Source organism: Azolla caroliniana, unplaced genomic scaffold, assembly GCF_043228905.1.
Source record: "Azolla caroliniana isolate FFs.n. ecotype wild unplaced genomic scaffold, voAzoCaro1.0.p SCAF_5, whole genome shotgun sequence".
Lineage (NCBI taxonomy): Eukaryota > Viridiplantae > Streptophyta > Polypodiopsida > Salviniales > Salviniaceae > Azolla > Azolla caroliniana.
Genome location: NW_028230440.1, coordinates 15,079,835 through 15,101,088, shown reverse-complemented (window position 1 = coordinate 15,101,088; position 21,254 = coordinate 15,079,835). Strand labels below are relative to the sequence as shown.

Below are 21,254 nucleotides of genomic sequence, written 5' to 3'. Positions count from 1 at the left end.
ATCAGACCCATATATAACCTTATGAAGAGACCAAAAAGATCCCTCAACAAACGTCACAAGAGCAATTCGTTCAATGAAGTATTGAGTTCCTGCCTAAAATTAAAAGTTCCACGTAATTAAATGATAAGGATTCACGTCTTAATTGTTTGAGGATTATTACAATTCAAAGAAGTGGCATTGACTAGTCCTCTCCAAAACCTCTTCCTTATTTTCTCCTTAACAAACAAGCCACATTCCCATTTTGCTTTAAACAAAAATGCAGCACTGTATGTTCAATCAGCTGGAACAATTCATTCAAAGTGGTGTCATAAGTAAACTTATCCCTTTGGAAGTTCCAAAGATGATGCATTCAACGTGAAGCGTGCCAAGTATAGAAATCACATTGGAAATAAAATATGAAATCAATCCATTGGTTAACAAAAACGAGAGTACATTAAATGGGAACAAGCCTGGAAAAAAGTAGGTGGTTGGCTTGCAATTGCTGGAGCTAGCAACTTGATGGAAGAAAGAGGCTGCGATAGCATAAAACTCTGGCACAATCTTAAAATTCAGTCCATTGTTGAAGCTACATTGTCTTTGTTTTCTGTCTTGCCAGCTCAAATTTGGATTTTTTCTTCAGTCAAATTACATTACATGGCTAGAATTCCCAGCCCTCTCCAAACCTGAACAGGGATCAGAGACCAAAGGCATATGGTGATCAGGCCTAACCATATCCTCTATCACTTTTACGACTTGACTCATTTTTGGTCTTTCAAAAGGGGAGAGAGATGCACAAGCCATGGCAATCTGAAGCAACGAGACCATTTGCTCCTTGATGTTTTTGTAGTGCACGAGTTCATCATCGAAGACTTGGTCGATCAAGCCCTCCTTTATCACCGATTGCACCCACTTGGGGAGATCTACACCATCATGTAGGGATTGTGTTGGTGGCTTTCCGGTGAGAATCTCAAGGAGAAGAACACCAAAGCTGTAAATGTCGGCCTGATGAGTGATAAAACCTAACGAGTCCTTATTGTTAGCCTCTGGTGCCCGGTACCCCACCAGCCTGGACGATACTAGACTTGGATTTATTAGCCTTGTCAGGAAGGAATCCCCAACACGTGCATTACCATCTTTATCTAGGAGGACATTGGAGGACCTTAAGTTGCCATGGGGTACCTTGCCTACTTCGTGTATGTGTGCCAATGCTCTTGCTACCCCCAATGCTATCTTCACACGGTTCACCCAATTGACTTCAGCTCCATCCATTCCTCGGTTTCCTGCATACATAGTTATCCTTATGCAGGCTAAGTTACAAGTTGGATGAAAAGGCATACTATGATGATACATATCTACATTATGCCAAACTTCCCTCCTTACTTCGTGAGAAGTTTGGATGAACTTGAATTTGGAATAGAAAATTCATATGCATTCCTGTTCTGCTGTCACATTATATGTACCACAAATACAAGTACATATGTAAAAGAAATCGTAACTAAGAGAGTCAAAACATATTCAATTAAAGAAATTTATCTGCTCAAAAGAATATCATTTCCAAAAGTACAAGGCCTCGTACGACTGACCGAGGAAGGACACACAGCGCGCGGGCACATAAAGCAAACCCAAGAACATGGCATGACATGGCCATCCAACGAAGGAAGGCCCCAGCTACGCACACACAACAAACTCTTCCTCTTTATATAAACAAACATTTTAAAACCCCCACCTCTCTCTCTCTCTCTCTGACTCTGTCTGATGAGACGGAAAAGCAAAGTACTCACTAACACTCAGGAAAGAAAGAGACTATTTTTAAAAGATGTAATTTACCATCTTTTTCGTATTTGGTGTGTGCGTATGCGTGCACGCGCGTGGATTATTGCAGATCTCAATTCTCGATGTAGCTCCAACAATATTATTACATCCCTCCATAGTGTGTATACATAGAAGGATATGCTGTATATATCTGTGCATGATATGCTTTATGTATAGATGCGTGTGCGCCATATTACTTTTAAGTTTAACATTACCTATCCATGCGTATCTACATACATATATACAAATATATATATATATATGTATACATAGATAATACATACATATATCTTTATACATATATCTTTATATATTTATCGAAATGACCATGTTCTCTGTTTGCATCATACTAAACCATGTTTTTGACTCCAAGTATTAATTAAGAGAAAAGTTATAAGCAGCATAGCATGAGATATTGTGCTGAACAACAATGGTATTTGGCTAGTATGATGTGTGTAAGTGAATGTTATCTGAATATATTATATACATTGTGACCTGACTGGCTTATGAGTTGTGTTAAGTATGTTCTTTATCTTAATTTTCAGGTTATTAAGCACCTCAACATAAAGGCTGACATATACAAATTGAACTGGAAGCAATCTTGAATTTGGTATATAGAAATCTTCAGCAAATATATTATTACTACATTATAGATGAGAGTAAGGAGCATTGATTCCAAACGCAATAGAAGGAACACCTGTTCCGACATACTTGTGACCTATGAGGTCAAAACTATTACCTGTGTGTGTGTGTGTGTGTGTGTGTGTGAGAGAGAGAGAGAGAGAGCGAGATAGTCAAAGCTACATCATTCCAACACGGTACAACCACCCTGGGTGGGAAATAAAAGTAGAGCCTTTCAAACATCTTGCAGAATACCCACCCCTTGACAATGTTGATGGTGCAGAACACATGGACTGGGAAGCACAATCCCAATCACATTAGTTTTGACCTCTTTGCCTTGTCTGTTGTGTAGAACTTCCTACACCTAAGCACATTGGTAATATAGGTAATCAATGCATTCTGTAACTAAAATTAATAGGATATAAAACCAATGTGTACAATAACAAGAACCACTATTCTCTTCTTGAATAGATAGTTGGAAGCTACCAATACGAGCCTTGAAATTCAGTCACAACATCCCACCACCGGCCTTGGTTTTGCAACCACTTCTTGTGAGAGAAGTAGTCTTTACAGCATTTTCGAAATCATCCTGTTTTTTCATGGCAAGCACTTGCTGTAATAAGAGAAGTCTCTAAAGTTCTGGCATAGGCTTGATTGATGAGCCAATCTAATTCTGACTTTAACGTTTTAACGTCTCTACCTACAGGCGAGGTGGATAGATAGATAGATAGATAGACATCCTTAAAACGTCCGCTAGAGATCAGTTGCGATCTGATGGATGGGGCCCAAGGACAGATTGCCATCATTTTACAGCACGGATGGGCAGCCACTAAACGTCTTTGGGAAGCTCTAATGTTCTTATCCGCTTCAACTATTCCATGCTATGTCTGTCTGATCATGTCCATTTCCACGCTGGCGGTGGGACAGTGCAAACTCTTGACTCCACTACTCCTACTCTTACTCCTACTTCTTCTTCTTCTTCTTCTTCTTCAAGCCAAGGAAGGGAAGGGATGGAGTTGATTAATTACTAAAAAAATTGATGATGAAACGTAAATGGCAAAGAGCTGCGACAAAAATGTTGGTTTAATTCACTAAGAAGATAAAACTAACACCAAAACAATGTGTTCAAGTTCAAGTTCACTGCAATGAATAACCTCCCTTGTGTAGTGAACGCTAGAAAGCTCCAATAAGAAAAAGAGAGGAAGGAGAGGAGAATACCATGGAGAAGGCTGAAAAGATTGCCATTGGGCATGAAATCATAGATGAGGAGCTTCTCATCTGTGGCGCAGTAGTAGGCTCGCAAGGGCACAATATTGGGGTGATCATTGAGCCTACCGATTGTCTCTATGCATTGCTCGAACAACTCTAGTACTGTCCTTGACCCATCAGCATCATCATCATCATCAGTAGTAGTAGTAGTAGTAGTGCTATACCTGCATTGTTGATGATGATCATCATCTATGAGCACAACATCCTTCAAGCGCTTGACAGCCACTGCGTAGCCATCTCCCAACACTGCCTTGTAGGTCGTCCCAAAGCTCCCCTTCCCCAGCATCTCTGCCGACGATCTCAACAAATCCTCTAATTCAAACCTCCTGCAAGGAAATGCGCTCATGGCATCCAAGAACACGAGCGTGCTGCTCTTCTCACCGTCTTCTTGGTGGCCCGATTGGAAGGTACTAGGCAGGTGATGGGATCCAGGCTTAAGAGTTGGTGATGATTGGCGGCTTCCATCTTCCTCACCACCACCACCACCACCACAAAAATCACAAAGGATCTTGACTTTCTTCCAGTAATACAGCAAGAAAGTGAGAGCTAAGAAAAGGATAACAATCATATCCACGGTAACAATAGCAATAATGACACCAAAGCTCAGTTTGCTGGGGTTATGTTTGGGAGACCCGTCCCCTCCACGCCCACTGTATGTAGGGGTGGTGGATGATGGAGGAATGTGGTAGTAACTGCTATACATTGGTGTAGATGGGTTGCTACTAACGACGCCTCCACTGCGGCTGCTGCTTACACTGGCATTGGCATTGGAGTTGCAGGAGGAGGAAGAGGAAGAGGAAGAGGGGAGGCATAGATTAGGGTTCCCAATGAAGGAGGAGAGCGGGAAGCGTCGCAAGAGTTGAGGAGGGAGTTGACCGCTGAGATTATTGTACTGAAGGCGGAGGTCTTTGAGGAGGGGCAAAGAGAGCATGGGAAGGGGACCAGTGAGAGCGTTGTGGTGGAGGTCCAGCGTCAAGAGGCGAGTCAAGGAGTTGATGTGAGGTGGAATGGGTCCGTTTAACGCATTCCGGGAGAGGTCCAGCCTCCGGAGGCGAGTGAGAGAGGAGATGGCATCCGGGATTGGGCCCCACAAGTGGTTGGAGGAGAGGTTCAAAAGCCCCAGGCGGCTCCACTGTCCCACCTCCACCTCCACCTCCACATCCAATTGGTTCTCGGGGAGGCTCAGCACCCTCAGCTCCGTGAGGGATGTCAGGGCCTGGATACTGCCACGCAGCTGCATGCCCTTCAGAGACAGCTTCCATACCCTCCTCCTCCTCCTCCTGCTGCTGCTGCTGCTGCTGCTGTTGCCTGCTGCCCCGCCGCACCTCACTCCAACCCACGTCGACGGGTTTTCTGCGCAGCAATCCGACGTATTCCAGCTACTCAGAGCGCCATGGCCGGCACTACCTGCAGCTACAACAGCTGTGGCCTTAAATCGTAAGAGGGTGTCCGTGTCATTCCAAAATGTCAAGGATAATGAAGGAGGAGGAGGAAGGCCGGGGTTAATGTCGTTGAGATTGACAAAGGCATCGCACAAACATATGAGATGATATGAGCAGTAGCACCAGTAAGTGGAGGAGATGAAGAAGAGGATGATGTAGCTGTAGTGGTAGAAGGATCTATCGACCGTCATTTGCAGCTTGGATGATGAGGATGAGGATGATTGACTAGATGAATAAGAAGACTGATGGTTTGTGTATGTGTCTTTTATATATATATATATATTATATATGTGTATGTATGTATATGAAAGATTCTGCCTCTCTCTCTCTCTCTCTCTCTCTCTCTCTCTCTCTCTCTCTCCTCTTCCTAATAGGATTACTTATGAAAGTTAGTTGAGTGAGTGAGACAGACCGTGTGTGCTTCTTCTTTGTCGTCGTCCCTCTCCTCTTACATATGTACAACACACACACATACATAACAAAACACATATCAAGTGAGAGAGAGCTGAGCAAGAACAGACGAATAGAGGAGAGGGTGGTGACTCGGTCGACGGTGAGTGTGTCGGTGAGGAAGCACCCGCGCGCGCGCACGATATACATATATCATCGCACGACATACATATATGATATATGTATATGTATATGTATATACATAGATATATATATTCGTATATATATATATATATATATGTATGTAATTATTCGCATGACTCAAATTTAAAAGGCGTTAATGAACGAACGTGTGCATTATTGTTGTTGTTTGTGTTATTGTTATTATTTATATGTATGTATGTACTATGTAAATTAAGTAGGTAACTATAGATAGGTACGGATGATGAAAGAACCTGTCCAACCCCACACACGCACCGGGACAGGGACAGGAGGGGGGAGGGGGGGCACACACCCGCGGAGGGTTGCGGGGGACTCGGGAGTGAGTGAGTGAGTGAGGCATGGCCGCATGGCATCCATTCATCGCCTTCCATCCTTTCTTTCACCTACCATGGGGACGTCCATGTGTCACGACTCGCCACTACCACCCCGACGAATTTCCTTTATACACCCCACACCGTGTCAAAAGAGTTTGACATGCCCCACTACATTAATGTTTATGAAATTAGGGAACTCTCACACCTTACAAAAATAGTGAAACTCCACGAGAGATCAGAATTCCAATCCAAGGTCATCACTCGTGGGTACTCTATTCGATGTTGGCTTGGGCTTTAAAGTTAATGTTAGTTTGAGATCATCCACACCAAAATTTTACCACCACACAAATAGCTCGACAATTTCTACATTCTCTTTTTCGAATAAAAGGAATGAAATTTATGGCATTAGTATTTAAAAGTCAATATTAAGAAAGTGTGAGGTTTAGTGGTTCTAATTGCAATGCTGCAAAGTAGCTTTAATGTTCAAAATTATAAGTACACAAATTCTGATGTTTTGCAATGAGAAGGTTCAAGTATTCATACAAAGTTGTTAGTACTCAGCTCTTAAAGTATTCTTAAAAGGCAATCCTATCTCTTCTCAATATTTATGTCCAAGAGGATGTGTCAACATCAATATTGTAGATCCATTCTTTTAGAGGTGAAGGGTAAACCTACCATTTCTGCACTTTGAATTGTGAAATATGTGACATAAAAGCTAGCAAATAATTAATTCACATGAATGATCTAAATTATCGAGAGTTTCCTATGAATGATGCATACAACACAACAACAACCTCAAAAGCCACAAATATTTTAGCCTTAGAAATTCAATAAGTAAACATATTTAAGTTTAATTATGGTGGGTAATTAGTTGTTGATGGTATAAGGAACATTGAAATATAAGTGGGGAAACCAATCTTTTAGAATTTTAGAGGTATCGGATGTAGATCAATGTTGGACAAAGTCCAAGGCACAATGTAAGTTACCCTCTTGGAAGGTACTTTGTTTGGGTAATGTCAAGGACTGATTCAAATTAGAATTTTCAAAAAATCAAAATCTAGGTGGTTCTTGTGTTTCAATCAAACTATTTTAACCAACGACAAAATACCAAAGATATAAAAATGGTGCTAAATAAAACTCATATTAAAGATGGAATGAGAAAACCTTTTGCTTCTTGGTTATTCTATGTAATCATGTTTCTCCTACATCCTTCACCCTTCCTTTGCTATTCTCTCGTGGCAAGTACTCCTCTCTCACACAAGAACTTGAGGTTGAATCTCTTTTAATGTTTGTTTGTCTATCTTTTGCACTAAACCCTAAACTCATATATGATTAATGAAAGAGAGATAAGGTGGAATGATGCATATTACATAACAGTGGGTTTTTTTTTTCAAAAAACAAAACTCCTTCCATTAGTTATTAAACTTTACAGCTGAGAATGTTATATACAAATCTCAAAAGGGATTCGATAGTTCCATCTTATGTGGAGGCCCCTTGACTTAAAAAGGAAGAGGACGACCATTGTTGGATAAAGGCTAATCATTGTAATTCGGCTCCATCAGATCCGCCCATGATGCCATCGTATAGGCTCTTTAGCGTGGCTACAAGTTCAGTCCATATCTCTTGTAATAACGTCGCCCACCAAGTGCACAGTTTGATTGACGAAGACCTATTGTTTCCAAAGAGTCCATAGTGTTATTGGGGTGACCAATTCCAACACGACTTGTGCTTTGGCATTGATGGGAGTTGAGTGAATATTGTCAATGGTGGAAAATGAGATTTCTTGTGCCTTTATCACCAATGTCATCCCCTAATCCTAATGTTCGTATCTGTCAATTGGGACCTGTCACGATAACCAACATACATTTCCCCACTTGATTGTGCCTTGCACTTGTCATAATTGCCACAGTCAGCCAACCCCCCTGTCGAGCGAGCAAGGTCAACATGATCTGGATTGGCTGAACAAGCCAAGAGCCGGATCAATGTTCAGAATGAAGAACCGGATCAGTGTCTGACTCTGAGTGCAATCGGTAGGCCATTAGAGGCCTACGATCCTAGCCTAGTATGTAGGCATATTTTTAGGAGTGAGTGCCAGTCTCTCGGTATGAGCATTGAAGTACTTGTCAGTCCTTTTAAGGACTTTTATAAAAGTGCTCACAGAGCACATTGTATGCACAGAGTTTTACAAAGTTTTTGAAATAGAGATTATTGTCTTGCTCTCTCTGTCTCTCTCTCTCTCACCTACTCTTTGTATTCCATTCTCTGTGTTTTTTGTGGCTATCCGGCCGAGCCGGTTGTGATGTGTGTTTTTAGCTTTCGCACGCTACTTCTACATGGTAACAGAGCGCGAGGGTTAGAACATCCTCTGCAGCCGACAAGAGCCTTCAACACAAACAAAGACCTAACACCCGGTAAGAACAAACAAGAAGAGAAATGGACAGAGGTATAGGAAGCTCGCTTTCGAGGGAGAAGCTCGACAATGTCATGATATGGCTCCAAAATCATTTATTCGAACCCATGACCTTGTATCACACGAGTTGAAGCCATACCATTAAACTATGCATTATAATACGAAATATATTATTTTCATTTATTATTTCACTATAGGAAATTCATGTATATTCCAGATTACTCTGGAACATTCTAGAAACTTCAGGAGTATTCCTAACAATACTATAAGTAGAGGCACATGACATTATTTAGAACCAATTCAGTTCAACACCAGTCGTAATCCTCCTAGTTGTTATTGTATCTTTCTTCATATAATATAATATACTTCTTTTTGTCACCGTTCTCTCTCTCTCTCTCTCCCCTCTCGTGATTCTCACACTCTTTCCCTTCTTAGTACTAATCCTCATTCTTCTTCTCTATCTTTAGTACTAATTCTCCTTGCCTCTAGTATTATCCTTGATAGTTTGAACCAAATTTCTCATCTTCTTATCCCTCCTTCCCTTCACACTAATCCTCTTATCCTTCCTTCCTCCAATAATAAATGGCAATTGTTAGCGCTCAAGAATACCAATCCGTTTTCTCGGAGCTCGAGTGCTTAGAAGAAAAGTGTGTAGCACTAGAACAAGAAAATCAACGTTTGTTGGGGGATTTTTAACAAATAGCTCTAGAAAACCAACAACAACATGGGGAGCTGACCTTACGCCTGCAACAACTTGAAGCAACTATTGTGTCATTGCAACAAAAGGAACCAAGCACTCAAGGGACTCCCAAAGAACCCAAGATTGGTCTTCCTATGAAGTTCAATGGAACGTTGTCGTGCCTTTCGGCTCCGGATCATTGCGTGAGTCGGGTGGGAACCGCCGAGGTTTTGGACTAGGAGAAAGAAGAATATGAGATGAGGCTAGTAATGAATAGATTATTAGAAGAGAGATAGAAATTTCGTGAATCCCACGAGTGTATTGTATTCAATTAATCAATATTTAGATAAGAATATGTATTTAGATTGAAAGAAAGATATAAGAAACTTGTGAATCCCACAAGTATAGATTATATTATTTTCGTGAATCCCACGATTATATTAATCGGTTGGTGTTTTCGGAAATATATCCAATTTCCAAATATTTCACACACCTATTACATTGTGCTCCCCATCCTTATATAGTGATGGGAGAGACTAAGCATAGCTACATGCTTTTTTCTAATATGTTCATGCACACTAAATGTGCATGTGATGCTTTTCTAATCCTTGCTTTTATTTGCTAAATATAGTGCCCATGCACGCTAGATGTGCATGAGTCACTTTTTAGTTGATTGCGTTTTTCTATAAAATACTCACGCACTCTAAAAATACATGATTTACCTTTTAATAAAGGTAGGCGCAAATAAAGCAGTTATAGTTATTAAATCTATTTGTAGAACACTAAAGATAAGGTAGCATAATGATAAAGTTGAGGTTTGGCTACGTGGAGGTACAAGGTTTGAATCTTGCCCTATGCACGTGATAAATATTTTGATATTCTTATTTTATTTATTTATATGTAATTAAATCGGTTATATTATTTTTACTTTTTCACGTAGTGTACGAAATACACTACGACAACGTGATCACAAGTGGGACTAGTAGGCACGCTACTTAGTGGCACAACTTTGGCATGGTTCGCCCCTTTGTTAGAAAAAGACTTTCATTTGTTAATTTAATAATTTTGAGGAGTTTATTAGCAAGTTTAAAGCATGTTTTGGAGATACCGATAGCGTTAGGACGGCAATCAACAAAATCCGAAGACTGCGCCAAGGTGATCGGCTAACCTCGGCTTATGCTGTGGATTTCCATCTTCTAGCCACTGATATTCCTTGGGATGACCAAGCATTGATGGAGCAAATTTGCTAATAATGGCCTAGTATGTAATGACGTCAAGGATTTACTCTTGACTTTCCCCAAAGAACCAAAGTCGCTCACAAAAGCAATCAATTGAGCGGTACGATGCAATAATTGGCTTTTCGAATGATGTTTGGAACGTTAGTTCCAAATGCCACCCACCTACGTCTCAACTGTAGTAAAACCTTTTCCAAGGGTGTCATATAATGCGTCTTTAGTAAATACTCCAACACCAATGGAAATCAACACCACAAGTTGTTGTGGACCATTATCGGAAGAGGAAAAGCAACGACGCTGAACAAATCAACTATGTCTATATTGCGGTGGATCGGAGCATATTGTAGTAATTTGTCCCCATAAGCCAAGAAGACAGGTAAATCAAGTAGTCGTTAGTACTAAACCCGAGTCTATTTCATTAGGAGTGTTTGATAATCCTAGTAATCCAAGTTTATCCAACAAATTTGAAGTCCTTAGTCAACTAAGAGAAGAGATAAACGATTGAGTCTAGCCAAAATAGGAGTCATTTGGTTGGACAACCCTGAATCTGTGCAACCCATTAGTGGTTCCATTCCCTCGAAGTAAGTTAGCAAGGTGTTCGTAGCTCAAGTAGCAGTTAGTACTAAAAGTAATCCTCCAGTACATGTCTTAACAGTCTTAGATTCTAGAGCCAATTCTTGTTTCATGGATAGGAATTTTGCCCAAGTTCATCAGATATCCCTAAGAAAGCTCCCTTGCCCAACTTCTGTAGTAGTCATTGATTGTTGTCCCATTGCTTCTGGAAATATCATAGAAGAGTCAGAGTTGGTTCGTGTTGTCCTAGACATTTTGGCATGCGAAATATCATTTAATATAATTAGTAGTCCAGAGCATCCAATTGTCTTGGGGTTACCATTGTTTGAATTACACAACCCAAAATTGATTGGAGAACAAGAGAAATCAAGTATCGTCAACCTCGAGGATCTACTCATGAAATTTCAAACATTTTGCTACATCAATTGCGTGAGGAAGGACGCAAGGAACCAATGTTTGTATTTGTAATATTAGTGAAACCTTCCAGTATCACTAAGGAGGAGTCACCAATTCAACTTCCGAAGAAGTATCACCATTATGCCGAAGTTTTTGAGAAGGTAAAAGCAAGTACTCTTCCTCAACATTGACTGTATGATTGTCCCATTGATTTACAACCAGGAAAAGAGCCACCGTGGGGACCAATCGACAACTTATCACCAAGCAAGCTTGAAGTTCTTTGAGCCTACATAGAGGAAAATCTAGCAGATGGGTTCATTCGACATTCGAAATCTCCAGCCGGCACACCCATCTTCTTTGTAAAGAAAAAGGATGGATCACTTCGCCTAGTCATGGATTACCATGGCTTGAATAAAGTCACCATTAGGAATAGGTATGCAATTCCTCTGATCTCGAGTCTTCTAGAAAGGATTAATGGTGCAATGTTTTTCACTAAGATCAACTTACGAGGAGCATATAACCTCGCACAGATCTGATCGGGAGACGAATGGAAGATAGGTTTTCACACCCGATATGGGCACTTTGAATATACAATTATACCATTCGGCCTCACCTCTGCACCCCGAGTTTTCCAACACATGACAAATGATATATTTTGAGATCTTTTGGACATTAGTTTTATCATCTACTTGGATGATCTGCTAGTTTATTCAAAGACACAAGCAGAGCATGATTCTCATGTAGTATTCGTACTAAAAACGACTATGAGAACATGGTCTTTATGCAAAACTAGAGAAATGTAGTTTTGATTGTAAATAGGTGGAATTTCTTGGCTATGTCATCTCCTCGGAAGGAATCTCTATGGATCTAGCTAAGGTCTAAATTGTGTTAGAGTGGCAGACTCCATGTTCGTTGCGAGATACACAATGTTTTTTAGGTTTCACAAATTTCTATCGCAAGTTTGTAAAGGACTACTCACAACTTATTTTGCCTCTCACACAACTTACAAAGAATACCTCACGCTTGGCGCCAATGATTTTTATCATAAAAAAAAGTAAATCAAACTGTGCCTTGGTCTAAGCGGACACGACTTTTGTAGATCTCAAAAAAACATTTACATCGGTCCCTATTCTAACTCATCTTGACCCGCAAAGACCATTTATCATTGAGGCAGACGCATCGGATTTTGGTGGATTTTGGGCTCAGTAGTATTTTGTCACAGCGAGGCAATGATGAGAAGCTACATCCCGAAGCTTTCCACTCACACAAATTTGACACCACCGAAATCAACTACGAGATACATGACAGGGAGCTATTAGCAATAGTGGACTCTTTTGCACAATGGAGGCATTTCTTAGAAGGATCTCCTCATCAAGTCATTGTATTTAGTGATGACAAGAATCTTGCCTACTTCTAGAATGCTCGTGTATTAAATAGACGACAAGCTCGGTGGGCCCAATTCCTCACTCGTTTCGACTTCAAGATTACATATTTTCTGGGCAAGCAACAAGGGAAGGCAAATGCATTATCACGACGCTTGTATCTAGCACCTCATCCTGGGGATCTGACCTTCAAAAATAAAAAGCAAGTAATCATGGGTTCGGCATGATTGCAAGCAACATTGGTTTTTGAAACTCCATTAGATTCCCGCCTTATTGATACCATACGCGAAGATTTGAAGACAAATGTTTTCGCTCAAGCTATTCTAGATTAAATTGATTCCTCTCGGGCATCCTGCTCACGGTCACAACAACCAGGTACGGATTATTGACAATTGTAATGTCATGATGGATTACTTTTCTTTAAGCAACTTTTGTATGTTCCCAATGGTCCATGTCATCTTCAAGTAGTTCAACATTGTCATGACACATACACAACTGCACATTTTGGTAGTACTAAAACGTTGGATTTAGTACAACGATCATTTTGATGGCCGCATATGCGAAGATTTGTCGAAGACTACGTGCAGACATGTGATACATGTTGCAGAGCGAAGATGCCCAAACATCATCCATATGGTTTATTAGGGTTTATTAGGGTCGGTTTCAGATGGTATCCGAAATCCGCTTCGACTCGCGTTCCAGAGTCCGCGTCGACTCGCGTCGACTCGCTTTATGCGGAGTTGCGGAATCCGTGCTCCAGCTTGCGTTGTGCGTAGTTGCGAAGTTTGTGCTTCGGCTTGCGTCTTTCTTCGTGACTTTGCGCGGTGGATCAGCTCTTCGCGGCTTCGTTGCGTGGTTGTGAAATGCACGCGTTATTGCGTAATGTCTTCAGTACTCCCCCTCAAGCTTGGCAGGTCAGGGATCGTCAATCCGAGATCGGTCATGAATTGCCACATCTTGTCGGCTCCTAAGGCTTTAGTGAAGATGTCAACCGTTTGAAGATTTGTGCAAATGTGTTGTAGGTCGACTTCGCCAGCTAGAACACGCTCTCGAATGAAGTGATAGTGCACTTCGATGTGCTTTGTCCGCGTGTGGAACACCGGGTTCCGAGCCAGATAGATATTGCTCATGTTGTCGTAATAAAGGGAAGTCGGATCCTTGATGGGTACGCCCAGATCCTTGAGTATCCTTTTGAGCCATACAGCTTCACATGCGGCCACTACTGCGCCCCTATATTACGCCTCTGTGCTCGAAAGAGCGATGATTGGTTGTTTTTTACTGATCCAGGATATTGCTCCGCTGCCGAGGGAGAAAACAAATCCGGAGGTTGATATTCTATCGTCTTTGTAGCTGGCCCAATCGGCGTTTGTGTATCCCTCGAGTCGTATTGGCATCGCGGTCTTGTAGAGGATGCCGCAATCCATTGTGCCGCTCACATATCATAGAACTCGCTTAGCGCAATCCAAGTGAGTATCACGCGGTGTTTGCATGAATTGACTAAGGAGACCAACCAGATAACTGAGTTCGGGTCGAGTGATCATGAGGTAGATGAGACTCCTGATGAGTTGCCGATACTGAGTCGGCTCACACGCTTTGGTGTCGGAGTTTGCATCCAGTTTGAGATTGCAATCGAGCAGGGTTGCCGCGGATTTGCACTCAACCATCCCTAACTTGTATAACAAGTTGAGGATGTAGTGTTGTTGAGAGATCATGATTTTGGCCGGAGTACGAATTACCTCGATGCTGAGGAAGTAGTGGAGCTCCTTCATGTCCGTCATCTCGAACTTGTCGGAAAGGAGGGATTTGACCTTATTGATTTTGATGAGATGCTCACCTCCAATGACTAGGTCATCCACATATAAGATGATGACGATCGGACTTGTGGAATCGCTTCATATGTAGAGGGAGTTGTCCGATTTTGACATACGGAAGCCGATTTGATGAAGATATTGCGTTGTCGCGTTGTTACGCGCGTGCGTGGAGAAAGGCGGGACCACGGGGGTCTTGGACTAGGGAGTGATGGAGCGTGGGAAGTCGTGCTTCACCGTTCCCGGGGCATCCCAGAAGCACACCGGAAGCAACCAAAGGGAGAGAGAGAGAGAGAGAGAGAGAGAGAGAGAGAGAGAGAGTGCGCTTAACACCGACTCACGCACACACACTCACACACGCACACACACAGGCCAACCCAACTCACACCCTTAAGTACAGGAAACGCAGGAAAGGGGGAGCACCCGACACCAACAGAGACGCGAATATACACAGACAGACGCAAATGTATATATATAAACAGAAGAATACATTCCCGGTTTCGAGCCGTTCCAAGGTAGGTTACAGTAGTCGTCAGCTGCCAAGCCGCTGTCGGGGAGCTCTCAGCTCGTCGGGCCGAGCGGGGTCTTGCACAGGAGGCCGAGCCAAAGCAAACCCTAAGCAAACACGAAGGGGGGAGAAGAAGGAGAAGAAGAAACCCTAAATCTAACGGTATACCCTCTAATGCAAAATGGGCAACCCTTTCACAAAGGGCGTTCCCTTCCTTTTATAGAACAAGGAGAGGGATGCGTTACAATGTGGGATAAATCCCGACTTACATGGGATCGTCTGCCCTGACTTGACTACTCTTCGGCGCCATAAAGGCGCCCTCGATATTCACACTAAATGTACATGGGTGCGTACACACGCTGCACCCCGCCGATGTAGCCAATGTTTCCCGGTTTCCGCCTCTGGCCGAAATTCTTCACGACAGCGTTATCTTTGAATGCCAAGCACGCGGTGTTTGCTTGATGCCGTAGAGTGGCTTCTTGAGTCGGCATATAGCTTTCAGATGGGTGCTTGAGTTGAAGCTGGGTGGTTGTATCATGTACACCTCCTCTTCTAATTCGCCTTGTAGAATGGCGTTCTTGGCGTCCATTTGATGGAGGTGCCACCCTTTCGCCGTGGCAAAGGTCTCTTCGTAGTCAACTCCATGCGTTTGTGCGTAGCCTTTTGCTACGAGTCGCGCTTTGTAGTGGTTGACGGAACCGTCGGCGTTGTACTTCACTTTGTAAATCCATCTGCATCCGATTGCCTTTTTGTACGGTGAGGTGGGAATGAGATCCCACGTCTCGTTCTTCCGTAGTGCATGCATCTCCTCGTTCATTGCTTCGATCCATTGCAGGTCCTTCGCGGCTTCGAAAAAGGTTTCCGGCTCCCATACTGTCTCTACCTTTATCATAAAGGCGTAATGGTATGCCATATAATCGTTGTAGCCGAATCGACTTACGAGGTTCTTTTCATGGGTGGATCGACGGAGCTTTTCATTTGTAGAGATGAGGGCTTTCTTAGCTCCGATTGGTACATTGAAGCCGCCAAACTCACTGTCGAGTGAGTGAGTCGACTCATCGTCGTTGAAGCGATCGTCTTCGTATTCCGACATTTTCGCCTTGCCTTTGTCCATCTTCGAGCTAGGCCGTGATGTGCTTTGATCGCTCAAAGGCTCTTGTGGTTCGCTCAGTCAGGTCGTGATTGGACTTTCTTCGAACAAGCGTGTAAGGCGATCTTCATCCTCTATCTCTTGTTCGGCGGATTCCGGGTTGAGCGGAGTCAGAGTTGGAGTTGTCTCTGGTGTGTACTAGGATGCGGACTCATAAAAAACGACGTCTCGACTTACTCGAGATTTTCGAGTTGAGGGGTTGTAGCACTTGTACCCCTTTTGCTCCAGTGAGTATCCTACGAGGATACATTTCTCCGACATTTCGGGTCAAGCTTTTGACGCTTCTTGTCGGGGATGTGCACGTACGCTATCGCGCCGAATATCCGGGTGTGCGATAAGTCCGGCTTCTTTCTGAAGTATTTTTCGTGCGGAGTGACCTCATGCACGCCGGATGTTGTGCACCGGTTCATTAGGTAGACGGCCGTATTTGCAGCTTCGGCCCAATATGACTTGGGCATATGCTTCTCGTTCATCATGGCCCGCGCTACTTTGAGGATGTGCTGATTTTTGCGTTCGTCTACCCCGTTTTGTTGCGGAGTGTGTCGGCAAGTGAATTCTCGCCGAATTCCTTCCTTTCAGAGATACGCCGTGAAATCATCCGAGAAGTACTCCTTGCCGCCATCCGATCGTAGGCATGGTACATGTCGACCCATGGCTTTCTCGACTTCATTCTTGAAATTTTGGAAGTGTTTGAACACTTTGCTCTTTTGCCGCATCGGGTAGATCCAAGTGTGCCTAGAAAAGTCATTGATGAAGAGCATGTTATATCGACATCCGCCGAATGTAGCCGTCTGTGCCGGTTCCCATACGTCGGAATGGACTACGTCGAGTAGACCTTTACTCACGTTCCGCTCTTTCGGGAATGGGTGTCGGTGTTGCTTGCCGAATTGGCACGCTTCGCATACACCTTCAATCTCCTTCTCTTTGAATGTTGGGAGTCCGATGACGACTCCTTTCGATTTCATTGCTTTAAGCTTTTGGAGATTTATATGGCCAATCCGCTTGTGCCATAACTCTATGTCGGAGTCGGCTTTCATGCCCTTTGCGAACATGGTCGATTTCATCTCGTGTGAGTTGAGAATGAACATTTGGCCCTCTCTTCATCCGCGTGCAATGAGTCAGCCCTCTTTTTCGATGAAGCAACCGCCTTGATTAAATCGAACTTGCATCCCTTGCTCTACAATTTGGCCGACGGAGATCAAATTCTTCGTAATGGTCGGTACATGCAAGACATTTTTAATGTAATTTTTCTTACCTTCTTTTCCGAACGGAACATTGCCGATGTGCTGAATCGGGTGTGTAGTGTTGTCTCTGGTTTCTACATAGCCGGGTCGGTCCGGCTCTCGAAGTTCTCGGAACCATTCTTGATGCGATGTCATATGGTTCGAGGCACCGGAATCGACGAACCATACATCTTCCGGACCGGAGGCACTAGTTGAGGTAGAGGCCAACATAGAGTTTGCTCTATGTTTCATCATGAACATTCCGCCACGGTCGGAGTTGTGTGCATACATTCTGCCACGATCTTCGTAGTTGGAGTTGTGCCCATACATTCTGCCACGGTCGGAGTTGTGTGCATACATTCCGCCACGATCTTCATAGTCGGAGTTGTGCGCGTAATTCGTGAGTTGTCGGCTTGTGGAAGCCAATTCATGCATCTTCTTTCGGCACTCTTCTTCGTGGTGGCCGAGCTTTCTGCAATATCCGCATTCGGTTGTGTTTTTACGGTTCGGGCCGGAGTGGAAGCTCCCCCTTCTTGCGAAGGTTCCTCGTTGGCTTCCGTTTTGTAGCTGAAATTGGGAGTTGTTGTCGTAGGTCGGACCTCGTCCGCCTTGTCCTTGGCCGAATCGGCCTCTCGACCATCCGCGTCCTCTTCCTCCGTTCGAGTGCGTGTAGAGCATGTGGACTTCCGACTCATTGCACCTTGTACGCACGTGGTTTTCTTCGACCAATAGCATTGATTGGAGCTCGAAGAAGGAGGAAGATTTCTCCTGTGCTAGAACGGCGGTTCGCATCGCACTGAACCGTGGTGCGAGGACGTTGAGGCATATTTGAACCATCTCATCATCATCGATATTTACACTTATTGAGCCGAGCGAATCGCAAAGCTCCTTGATCTTCGAGGTGTATATCGTAATGGACATGTCCCTTTATTGAATGTTGTTCAACTCTTGGCGGAGTTGAAGCCGTGTTGCAGTTGTGTTCGTCGCGAAAATCTTTCGTAGATTTTCCCATGCCTCCTTCGGCGTCTTGGCTTCGCGAATGTAGCCGAGCATGTGATCGTGAACACATGTCGCCAAGCAATACATCACGCGGCTTGCGGCTTGCTCTCATGTCGCGTATCCGGGAGCCGCTTCGGCGGGTCGGTCTTCATACGCTCCTTTGATGTAGCTCCAATAGCCTTGTCCGACAAGGTATTGGTGCATGTTGTACTCCCAAGATGCGAAGTTGTTTCGATCCAACTTCTCGGTAGGGAGAGCACTCCCCATTTGAGTATTCATTATGTCGATTCTTCTTCTTCTTCTTCTTCTTCTTCTCTCTTCGAATGCGAGCTAGGTAGCGAAGCTACGATAGCGATGAGCCGGTTCTTGGTCGTCAGCGTGGACCACAACACACGATCACGATGAGGCGAATGGGCTAGATCGAGCTACCAAATCGCTCTTATACCATGTAAAGAATCGGATATGATTCTTGTGAAGCGGAAGAGATGTGAGTTATGTGTGTGTATGAGAGAGAGAGTGAGAAAGACAAGGAATAAGACATAGAGAATACGCAAGGTAAAAGTATATTAACAAAGGAGAAAGACTCAACATTGTGCTTTATATAGTCACCCTCTCTCTTCATTAACTACAAGACTCATGGAGCATGGGGAATGTGAAAGCTCATAAGTTATGTGTCATAGAATATGATTCTATGACTCATACTAAATGCTAGAATACAAAGTGGTGACATAATGGTGACTCTTGACCGTTGGAATGTCTATTCATTCTCAAGGTGAGTTCACACACTAGACCAAGTTGAGCTTGATTCTCAACAGGAGCCATTACCCATCCCCATCAAGCCATGGAAATCTATTTCTCTAGATTTTATTATAGATCTTCCGTATTCGAAGGGCTTCAACACGGTCTTAACAATGGTTGATTGGTATACTAAGATGGCACATTTCTTGCCATGTACTAAGGAAATCACTAGTGAAGAAACATCAGGAATTGTTATGCGTGAAATATTTTGGCATCTTGGCCTTCCCGATAGTATCATCAGTGATCGTGGACCACAATTCGTCTCTAAATTTTGGAAGCATCTCTTCAAATTTCTCAAGGTCACATGCAACCTCTCCGTCGGCTATCATCCCCAAACAGATGGTCAAGCAGCATGTACAAATCAAATTCTAGAACAATATCTTCGATGTTTTCTAAGCTATCAACAAGATAATTGGGTAGATATTCAACATTTTGTTGAATTTGCTTATAATAAATTTATCAACATCTCTACTAGGGTTACACCATTCTATGCTTGTACAGGCTACCATCCTCACTAGTGTGTAATAGAAATTCCAAAGTTACCCACAAATCCTAGTGCAGAGAATCATTTGGAGTGGCTATGAAAGATTCAGGCAAAATTATCTACCCACCTACATCAAGCCCAACAAACACAGAAGGATTATGCGGATCGCCATCGGCTTCCATCCTGCTTTGATATTGGAGATCGTGTATGGCTATTACGATGGCACATAAAAACTACTCGGTTAGGGACTTTCCGTATTAACGGAAAAATTAATAATGTCACTTTTCGCCTTGAGCTACCTTTGCAACTACGGATACATCCGTTATTTCATAGTTCTCTTCTAGAACCCTATCAGGACAACATTATTCCCAATCGTATTACACCACCTCCACCCCGATCGAACTTCAAGATGGACTTGAGTACGAGGTTGCTGCCATCCTCGATTCGAAGATTGTTCGCAACAAGCTCTACTATTTGGTCAATTGGCTAGGGTATAGTCCAAGCGAGTGTACTTGGGAACCAGTAGAGAATGTGGCAAATGCTCAAGCTCTTCTTGAGGACTTCCATTGTCAGTATCCAGACAAACCTGGTCCTCAATCAAAGATGACTCGTAGCACTCATCGTTTAAAAGGGGGGATAGTGTCATGATATGGCTCCAAAAGGATTTGAACCCATGATCTTGTGTTAGATGGGTTCAAGCCATACCATTAAGTTCTGCATTGTATTACAAAAATATAATTTTCATTTATTATTTCATTATAGGAAATTCATGTAGATTACAAATTACTGTGGAACATTCTAGAAACTTTAGGAGTATTCATGACAGTACTATAAATAGAGGCACATGGCATTATTTAGAACCAATTCGGTTCAACGCTAGTCTTAAGCCTCCTAGCCGTTCTTGTATCTTTCTTCATATAATATACTATACTTCTTGTTGTCTGTCCTCATTCTCTCTCTCTCTCTCTCTCTCTCTCTCTCTCTCTCTCTTATACTACAAATGCGTCGATAAAAGGTCACGCTTCACACATTGTACTACAAATGTTGCACCTAACTACAAAACCATATTCTTCGCGAAACGGGGAAGCCGTACACATTGATACATGTTAGAGCCCATCCCGATATCTGACATTCAAACCATTGCTTCCATGCAACTTAGCTCGCACACATTGAGATGTGAGATTGGGCGTTGGGGCACAAGTGATGAGAGTGGCCCACTATGCACACTTTGCCCTAAACAAGTTCAAGAGTCTGAGTATCACACTTTGATACAATGCTCTGCCTTTGATCATATTTGACCATGCTTTCCACATCTCTTCAATCGAGCCCAATCCTTGCATGAATTTCTCTCACAACCATGATGTGCACTCTCGATTGCAACATTCATTGGTAAAGTTCTTGAACATCTAGAGTCGCTACTCACCTTCACACGTATCAGGTGAAATGTAATATTTTTGGTGTCATAGGTCATATTTGACCTCCGAAGATGATAATATAATCTATCTATCTCTCTCTCTCTCCCCTCTCGTGATTCTCACACACTCTTTCCCTTCTTAGCAC

General features: G+C 43.0%; 1 protein-coding gene across 1 annotated transcript; it reads right to left on the bottom strand.

Moving 5' to 3' along the window:
* Positions 1-348: 348 nt before the first annotated feature.
* Positions 349-5,314, bottom strand: LOC147864208 (putative leucine-rich repeat receptor-like protein kinase At1g68400). The gene is made up of 2 exons (XM_087319732.1): positions 3,631-5,314; positions 349-1,259 (listed from the first exon to the last, which is right to left on the bottom strand). The coding sequence occupies exons 1-2, from the start codon at positions 5,312-5,314 to the stop codon at positions 625-627; spliced, it is 2,319 nt and encodes a 772-aa protein (XP_087175858.1). The 3' UTR covers positions 349-624.
* Between the last annotated feature and the right edge of the window lie 15,940 nt (positions 5,315-21,254).